The sequence below is a fragment of the Micromys minutus genome (assembly GCF_963924665.1).
Source record: "Micromys minutus genome assembly, chromosome: 3".
Taxonomy (NCBI): Eukaryota; Metazoa; Chordata; class Mammalia; order Rodentia; family Muridae; genus Micromys; species Micromys minutus.
In genome coordinates, this window is record NC_137972.1 from 2,753,295 (window position 1) to 2,762,764 (window position 9,470).

Genomic DNA, 9,470 nt, shown 5'->3' on the forward strand with positions numbered 1-9,470 from the left:
GTAACCATTTAATTATGTAACAGGCTCAATAGAGGCAAACGCAGCAAGTATCTAATTTCATAATAATGACTTCACCCCTGACTGGCCATTCTGTGAGTAGCCATGGTGTATGAAGTCTAGGTGCTCCAGCACACACGTGTAAACTAGATGCCTCCACTGCGAAGGTCAAGATCCCTGACAGAGGCTTTCATTTGTTTCCCATTTTTCTGATGGTTCATTTCCTCCTAGAATTATTCTTCACTGGCTTCATCTTCCTGGGGTTCTTCTTCTACATCCTGATCACCAGACTGACACCCCTTAAGTACGACGGTGAGTATACATAACTTAGCTGGTGCAGACAGGAAGCTGTGGGGTTCCCACCCAACGTGCCTGTCCTGGGTGATACCGTGCATCAAGGGTGAAGTGACCAGCAACCTGTGCCTGGAACCCCCTCCACCTCCTCACTTCCGCTTTCTCTCCTGGGTACAACAGAGTGCCCGTAAAACAGCACTCAGGAAGCCAAGGCAGGAGGATTACATGTTTGAGAGCAGCCTGTGCTACATAGTCTTGTCTCAAAAACCAAAAACAAGAGGCAGGAGCCCAGAGTGGCTCCGCAGTTAGACACCAGTGCTGTGGAGACAAATAACCCTGGCTGTGATTCCAGTATGGGTGAGGCTGAGGCAGAAGAAGGAGGGTCATCATGAGTTTAAGGCTAGCCTGGGCTACAGAGTAAGACAATGGCCTTACTGACAAAGTTGTTCTGTCCCCAGCCCTAGGGTGACTACTGTAAGACATACCGAAGCTTGGGTTGAAGCCTGTAGACTCATTCCTGTGTTCTCTCCCCTTGCAGTTCGCCTGGTCCTCACCGCTGTAGCTGGCAGCTTTGGTGGACTCCTCCTGGTGGCCTCTTGGTGGCGATTCGGGATCCTCACACTCTGTATGCTGTGTGTGGGACTCGTGCTGGGCTTCCTCGTCTCTTCTGGGACTCTCTTCACTCCTCTGGGTAGGAGATACTGACTCTCCAGCTGTGAGAGGTTTCACTTGGGCTTTAGAGCGGTCAGGAATCTGGATCCTGGAGTGTGTTGTTTATTTCTGCCTTCTGAAGAGTCAAGGCACTTGCAGAGATGGCTGGACACTGAGGGGAGGGTCAGCTGAGAGCATTCTCCTTGGGCATCTTAGAATGCCCTCGGGGACAGCTTTCTGTGGACATCTGTTACAGCTAAGGTAGGTATTGAGGCCCACAGGGGAGGACAGAGGCTTTACTTTTATTTTTAAATTTTACTTTAAATTTTGTGTACTTTGATACAAGTTAGCAGTCCAGGCTGGCTTAAACTCACAGTAATCTTTTGGTTTCAATTTCCCCAGCACTGGGATTACAGGTGTGAACCACTGTGCCTGGTTACTCTGTAAACATTTTAAACCTGGGGTCTAACTTGTCTCCCAAATGAACCAGGTGCTGCTCTGATGGGCGTTGAGCTTGGGACCCTGGTGCTGTTTCCAGTCTTCTCTTGACCTGTCTCTGTCCCATCCTTTGCCATCTCTCACCTCAGGGGGTCTCAAGCAGCCCGTGGACTCGGGTTCTGCAGAGTTCTATGTCGAAGTTCTTGTTTTAAGGTGTTTATTTCTGTCCGTTACAAAAATCTGATTGGGGCTGGAGAAACGGCTTGGCAGTTAGTAGTACAGGCTGCTCTTGAAGAGGACCCAGGTTTGGTTTCTAGCACCTCTGTAGTGGCTCAGGCTGTCACTCCAGTTCCAGGGATCTGGAACCCTCTTGTGACCTCAGTGGGCACTACAAGTATCCAAAACACTTGTACACACAAATTAAACGAGTCTATAAGAAGTAAAAGCAGCTTGTTAGCTTGTCTGAAGTTAACATTCTTAGCAGTTTTAATGCTTCACTTCTGGATTACTGCAAAAGAAAAGCGGAGATTTCTGGAGCGGTCTTGGCAGACAGGCAACTTTCAAGTTTTCAGCTCAGGCGTGAGAAAGTGGGAGTGGCCGGAGGTGTCGCTGTCCCCTGAGGCTGTCGGATCTTGGGGCTGCCTCTGGAGCTCCCTCTGCTCACCCTCCTGTCTACTGGATGAGCTTTAAGGAGCCTCTGATGATGAAGGGTTAGACTTCTGGATAGGAGCTGTAAAGCTTGCTTTACCAATACTGTCAACTAGTCAGTGTGCCCTTAGGGGTGTGGCAACAGGGGTGTGTGGAGGTCGAGGGTAACTTGCCAAGTTTTCTTCTGCCATGTGGCCTCTAGCCGTTAGGCTCCTGGCAAGAGTATATGCTGAGGCTTCTCAGCACCATAGCTCCCTTTTCAAGTTTTAACTATTTACCGACTTTTGCTTTTTTCTTTTTTCTTTTGAGTCCGGGTCCCATTATGTGGTCCTGGCTAGCTTGGAACTTTTGTGTAGACCAAGATGGCCTCAAATTCAGAGATTCTCCCGAGTCTGCCTCCTCAGAAGCATGCCTCGTCAGATATGTCCGGGAGTGCAGGTGTCATGACCTTGGGCAGCTCTGGGTCACCCAGGTGTTCAGTAGCAGAAAGTGAATGGAGTACCTAAGTGTCCCACTCGGGTCTGACCTAGAGTTAGTTCTTCCTGGGAGGAACTGGGTTAGCAGTTCAAATCTATCCACATTGCGTTCACTGATTAACTTGGATTTCCTCATTACAGAAGATTATGACAACTTGGAGGGGTGATGGGGAGGCCCCACACAGTATAGCCAGTCATGCCATGATAGAGTAGGAATCAGACCAGAGCCACAGGGTTGATGAACAGGAGGCTATGACCGCCTCTTCAGGTCACCCTTTGGTCCTCTCTCACCTTCTAGAACATGCCCTTAAAAGAGAGGATGCTGGGCTGGAGAGATGGCTCATCAGTTAAGAGCACCGACTGCTCTTCTAGAGGTCCTGAGTTCAATTCCCACCAACCACATGGAGGCTCACAGCCATCTGTGATGGGATCCGATGCCCTCTTCTGGCGTGCCTGAGGACAGCGACAGTGTGCTCATGCACATGAAATAAATGTTAAAAATATTAAAAAATAAAACAAACAAACAAACAAAAGATCCTGTTAACTGAGCATGGTTGCACGCACTTTTAACCCAAGCAGAGGCAGGGCTTCCTGATATAGAGGCCAGCCTGAGCTATGGATCTGAGAAACCCTGTCTCGGACAGAGATGCACAGGTGGTATAGACCATTAAATGCAAAGCGGGGGGTGGTCTGGCTGCTACCAAGACAGTGACATGGAACTCAGGAGCATCTTCTTTATTCTTGATGTCTCTGCTTTTCCAGGAAACCTAAATGTTTTTCGTGATGATGGTGTGTTCTGGGTGACGTTCTCCTGCATAGCTCTGCTTGTTCCTGTCATCTTCATGGGCTGCCCAAGAATAGTAAGTGTGGCAGGGCAGTCGGATGACCCTTCCTGCCAGCCCCCTGGGTCCCCACGGAGGGTTTCCTTCACTAGGGGGGCTCCGTGGTTATCTGTGCTGAGGAAGTTCTGTGACTGTCAAGTGTTTGTCCTTGTAGGAGGTTTCAGCACAGGCCTGCTTTCCTCACTGATGTAAGCAAGTTGTACTGAAAGTGAACTCTTGCTCTCGAGAACACACACACACACACACACACACACACACACCACATCACAACACAGACACCATAGAAATGTGGCTAGGAACTGAACCCATCTCAGCCTCAGAGGGCTGGGATTTTGAACTGTTTCTGGTAACCTGGGGTGAGCTCCCCTCCCCTGATTTTGGACTGATCAAATTAAACAAAGAAAGGGAAGCTGATAGGCCTGTGGCTTCAGGTAAGCATGTTCTGGACCAGCTTTTAACATATCTGATCATCCTGGACTGGTCAGCCAGAAAGGGGCCCTGCCGAGGGAGAAAAAGCCTACGGCCTGTCTCCCGTCAAGAGGATAAAGAATCAGGAAGCGTGCCATCTTTATTGTCTGTGGCCCCTTTCCAATTGCTCTGCCCTGCCTGTCAGGGATCTGGACAGCCCCCAGTCCCTGAGTGTCAGTGCCTCCCGGCAGTGAGAGCAGAGCAAACCACCTTCCTCTTCTGCAGCAACTGAAAGGGCAGCTTAGTTTCAGCTGCCTCTGCAGAGTGGCTCCTTTGATTAGATTTTGCTGTGCAAGTTCTTCAGGGCAGATTATTTTCTACCGTTTAGTTGTGTGTCACTCAGTGACAGGGCTGCATTCTAAGGGGACACAGTTTGGCAGTCTTTCCATGGTTCAGGCACTGGAGTGAACTACAGACCTGGAGGGCCACAGTCACCACATAGGGTCTGATGGGATGGTGTTGCTGGCCATATGGTACACAGTGGTTTGAGTGTTTTGCCTGCATGAAAATACGTGTGCCTAGTTTATGCCTGGTACCCACAGAGACCAGAAGAGGGTGTCCCATCCCTTAGAACTATGGTTAGGATAATGTGAACTTCCACATGAGTCCTGGGTCCCCTGCAAGAGCAGCAAGTAGTCTCAACCACCGAGCCAACCCTATTTTGATAGCCTAATTTAAACAGTGTGGTAAGAACCTACTATGAGGGAGGGGAGAGGAGGGAAGGGGAGGGGAGTGGACAGGAGTTAAGAATATGATAACAAATACACTGTATGAAACTCCCAAAGGATAAAACCAAGATCCACTGAGGGCAAGGAAGGTTGTTTTTACAGTATCTTTGCACTAGCCCTGGTCTGCTAAGGCTCCAGTGAAAGCTGAAGGCCGCTCTCATTCCATGGGTGACACCTCTCCTCTGCTCTTCCATAGCTGAACATCCTGGCTTGTGGAGTCCTGGGCTCCTACTCTGTGGTGTTGGCTGTTAACAGCTACGTGTTCACGAGCCTCTCCTACATCACTCTGAACATCCTCAGGAGAGCTCTCAACACGGACTTCCGAGGGGCTTTCGTCAGAGTGCCTTTCCAGACCAATGGTAAGAGTCGGGACTGATGGTTCTATAGGCGTGCAGACTAACCCGCCCTAACAGGAACACCTAAGCATCGCCTGGGGCTGAAAGAGACGTGGTCAGATGCCAAGAGAGCGCTCAGCCAGTCACTAAAGGACTCAGGTGTCTAAGGTATTGGGACTCATCTTTCCAAACATCTAAGTGAACTTAGTTAGCTGGGCTTACTTATCTGTCCATTCTCATATAGGGACCCTGTTTGACATCCAGGGTGGGGTGGTTGAGGAATGAAGGGTATCACCCTGATTTAATTAAGTGTATCCTTCTCACTTTAAAGAAAATGTGGCTTATTTTCAATTAGTGATCATGTTGTTACCTTAATTAGAAGATTCTGTCCATTACTAATATTCTATCTTAATTTGTCCTTGAGTCAGGGTCTTACTCTATAGCCTAGGGTAGCCTCAAATTAAGTGATCCTCCTGTCTCTACCCTCCCTGAGATGTTGAGTGTGAACCCTAAAATGTGGCTTGTGTTAACTCCTTAAAGGAAACACAGAGCACACTGCACATTTACAGACTTTTCAAACCTTGTTGATTTTAGGTAGGTTCACAGACCTAGGTCAGAGAAGCCCGTCTTAGAATCGGGACTTAGGAACAGTACGGCTGTGACTGTTGAGACTTCTTAGGCAAATCTTTGCCTCTGCATAGAGTAAACCATCAAGATGGCTGACACCTGGCGTTCCGAGAATGTCCTCCCTGGGGGTGTGGTGGGGTCTTGGCAGTGTCTACACCTGCCTTCTAGTGTCAACTATACAGCTGATTCCACTAGGGTTCCATGTGGAGATGAGTGTACTGGGCTTAATTACAGTCTGGGGAGGAGGTTGTCTTAAAGAGTTTGGGTGAGCCCAAGGCAGCCACACCGGAAAGTCTGCACCCAACAGGCAATGGCTTTCCCACAGCCATGTCCTCACTGTCCTATCCATGTAAGCAGCCTGGCTGCCTGGAAGTATGTAGAGTGTGTTTAGGGCAGCCATGCGTGTGGGTGCTGCACGTGTGAGGCTTGTGAGGCTGGAGCTCCAGGGAGCTCCACGGACGGCTTTCACCGCCTGCTTTAACTTTCTGGTGCCTGTAGCAGAGGAACCTACCATATGTCTCCCCATGCCTTGGCTTTTGAGTGAGGAAATGTAGTTGGACACACATCTCAGACTGGAAAGGAAGACAGGCATTTAGCCTGTGCAGGGAAGCTGGTGCACACGGAATATAAACCGTTCAGAACCAGGTGTGCTCCCACAGAGCTGTGCTCTTAGCCCGCAGGAAACTGAAGCAGGAAGACTGCCGCAAATCTGAGGCCAGCAAGGGCTCACTGTGAGTTCCAGGTCAGGATTGACTACGGAATTAAGGTCTCCATCTTGAAAAAGAAAAGAAAGGGAATAAAAGGGGATGAGGGAGGAAAGAGAAGAAAAAGAGAACTTGGGGCTGGGGAGGGTGGCTCAGTGGGTAAGGTGCTTGCTTGGTCTGCATTGTGAGGACCCGGACTCAGATCCCTATGTAAAAAGCTGAGCATGACAGTGCATATGTAACTCTAGTGAGTGGGGCTGTCTGTCCTCATGTATCTGCACACACCACACATGTAATTAAAAATTGGACGCTTGGTGGTTCATGTCTATAATCTTGGTGTTCAAGAGAAGGCAGGAGAATTGCCATAAATTTAGGGATAATCTGGGCTATAGCTTGAGACATATACTGAAAAGCAAAACCAACCCGCAACACAAAATCCCGTGAGTGCTAAAGGAATTTCTCTCCTTTAGACTACATCATCCTGGCCGTGTGGGGGATGCTGGCTGTCAGTGGAATTACACTTCAGATTCGAAGAGAAAGGGGACAGCCGCCTTTCCCACCCCATCCCTACAAGCTATGGAGGCAGGAGAGAGAACGCAGAGTGACCAACGTTCTGGACCCCAGCCATCACATCCCTCCTCTGAGAGAGAGGCTTCATGGCCAGTTTGCTCGGCTCAAAGAGCTCTTCCAGAAGGAACAACCGGCTGGAGAGCGGACACCCCTGCTTCTGTAGAGGGGCCAGTGTGCTTGCCCTGGAGCGCTCAGACGGTTTCAGGTCCAGTGTGGGGTCAGCTGGGTTCAGTGTGATAGGGTGACCCCTATTGGTGTGCAGCAGTGGAGCTGGAGGATTCTAAGTGACAAGGTGAGAAAAAAAGTTGGTTGTAGATGTTTTCCCTCATTTTCTACAATCTTGAGAAGTTATCTTTTGTTTATAGATAGACGACTGATGTCTTTTATAAAATACACCACAAAATAAAGATGTTTCCTTAAAGCCCTGGTGTTTTGTTCTTTAGCTTCAGTAATGACTGTCTGAACCTGTGGAGGGGTGGCAGGCAGTGGGTATTTATTTGCTTTCTGTGTAGACGTTTAAGGGATTTGATTCCGGGCCATTGAATGTCAAGACTAAAGAAAAAGTAACTCCCCTTTTCCTTAAAAGCAGTCTGATTACTTGGCTGCATCTCATGTTAAAATCAGGAACCCTTTATATATTTTTTTCTAACATTCAAATGATTTATTTTAAAAACAGTGTCAAACTATCCTATAATGTATCAATGAATATAGATTTCCTGTTGTTTTGCCAGTTAGTGCTTAAAGTGGTAAAGTAAATAACAATTATTTCTGTAAAAAAAAAACAGCTGTTCATTAAAGATAATAACTTTTATGTGAACAGGTTATTTATAGCCCAAATGGTTGCCTATTTTTGTTTTCGGGCCGTTTGAAACAGTGTTGGCTGCTGACCTTTCTTTTCTAGGTTGTGTTTGATGGTATCTGGATTCTTTTCTCAGAGAAGCCAGTGAGACCTTCCTAGCACCCTGTGAAGTTATGGTAATGACCGCTCCGTGTAATCAAAGCCCCGTGCTCCCAAGCTTAGAGGGTCACTCAGCTGAGCTGCTTCTTAAAGCCACCCACCCTGGTTCTTTATGGAGAGCCACGTTCTTTTGACTCTGAGCGCCAGGCTGTGGGTTGTGAGGTGGCTTCCCTGACATATGTGACCAACAGTGCGCTGGTGTGCCAGCGGTGTGCTTGCTTAGGGTCACCACTGCTTAACCAATGGTGTTTCTTAGTCTCTCCACAGCACGACCATAGCCTTGACATTTCAAGGAACAGTGGAGTCTTCAGTTCTAACTTTGAAAAAATGGTTTGAAGGTAAAACATGATGAAAAATTATAAGATGATCCCCTTTCGGTTCATTTCAGAAAATTCTCACTGTTATTACTATCTAGCATCAGCAATAAGTTTAAACATTGCTCTGGGGTTCCTGGCTTCTGTCACTTTGTCACATGCTTGTATTTCAGTTGTGTAGATTACTGGAGAACTATTCTCTGGACTGTTGGAACACACTGCCACCCAGAGCTACAGAAGGCAGGATATGCTTTCTTGGAGGGAGAATACAAAATGTGTAAATTTTCATAATTTTTAATAATACCATTTGTATAATTTTTGCAATAAATGCCTACTTTGAAAAAATGCTTATGTCCTCCTTACTAGGATGTCTTCAGTTTATACCAGCCATGTTTGGACTTACATAAGGTTAATCTGGAAAATACAGTTCTTTTGTGTTAAAAACTCCACTTAAGGATAACAGGAAGTGAAGAAAATCCAGGGTGTGTTATGGTTTATGCACACTTAAATGTATTTACTTATTTTTAACTCTTAGTTCTTCATTATTTATTGACTTTACATCCCATATCAGCTTCCCTTCCTCCCAGTCCCTTCTCACACAGCTCCCTCCCCTATTCCCCCTATTCTCCTCTGAGAGGGGGAGGTCCCCTGGCTATCACCCCACCCTGGCACATCAAGTCACTGCAGGACTAGGTGCATCCCACTGAGGACAGACAAGGCAGCCCAGTTGGGGGAACAGGATCCACAGACAGGCAACAGAGTCAGGGTAAGTGACTCTTCTCCGGTTGTTAGAAGACACACTGCTACGTGTGTGCGGAGGGCCTAGGTCCAGCCCATGTTTGCTTGCTCTTTCAATGATGATTCAGTCTCTGGGAGCCCCCAAAGGGTCCAGCTTAGTTGACTCTGTTGGTCTTCCTGTGGAGTCCCTAGCTCCTTTGAGTCCCTCAATCCCTCCTGAACACTTCCACAAGACTCTCCATGCTCCATTTAACAATCTGGCTGTGAGACTCTGCGTCCCTTTCCATTGGCTGCTGGGTGGAGCTCCTCAGGACAGTAATGCTAGGCTCCTGTCTGCAAGCATGACAGAGTATCACTAATAGTGTCAGGGATTGGTTCTTTGCCCATGGGATGGGTCTCAAGTTGGGTGAGTAGTTGGTTGGTCATTCCCTTAGGTTTTGCTTCGTCTTTGTCTGCATATCTTGTAGACGTTTTGGGTTAAAGGTTTTGTGTGTGGGCTGCTGGAGTCCTGCCTGGCTATAGGAAGTGGCCAATTCAGCTCCATATCCCGGACTGCTGGGAGTTTGAGCTACAGTCACCCCCAGACTCTCTAGCACGTCCTAGAGACGCCCTGCCCCTGCCTACCACCAACTTCTGTCCTCGTTTGCTTTCCCTGCACCTCTCCATTCCCTTCCCTATCCTC

The 9,470-nt window shown here is 48.0% G+C and overlaps 1 protein-coding gene across 1 annotated transcript in view; it reads left to right on the forward strand.

Moving 5' to 3' along the window:
- Window positions 1-8,342, forward strand: part of TM7SF3 (transmembrane 7 superfamily member 3) — a 28,080-nt gene extending 19,738 nt beyond the window's left edge. The window contains exons 8-12 of the mRNA XM_080913905.1: window positions 229-309; window positions 830-982; window positions 3,267-3,364; window positions 4,739-4,901; window positions 6,679-8,342. Of these exons, the coding sequence (XP_080770031.1) occupies window positions 229-309; window positions 830-982; window positions 3,267-3,364; window positions 4,739-4,901; window positions 6,679-6,941 (758 nt within the window). The 3' untranslated portion in view covers window positions 6,942-8,342. The remainder of the gene's footprint in view (window positions 1-228; window positions 310-829; window positions 983-3,266; window positions 3,365-4,738; window positions 4,902-6,678) is intronic.
- The last annotated feature ends 1,128 nt before the right edge of the window (window positions 8,343-9,470 follow it).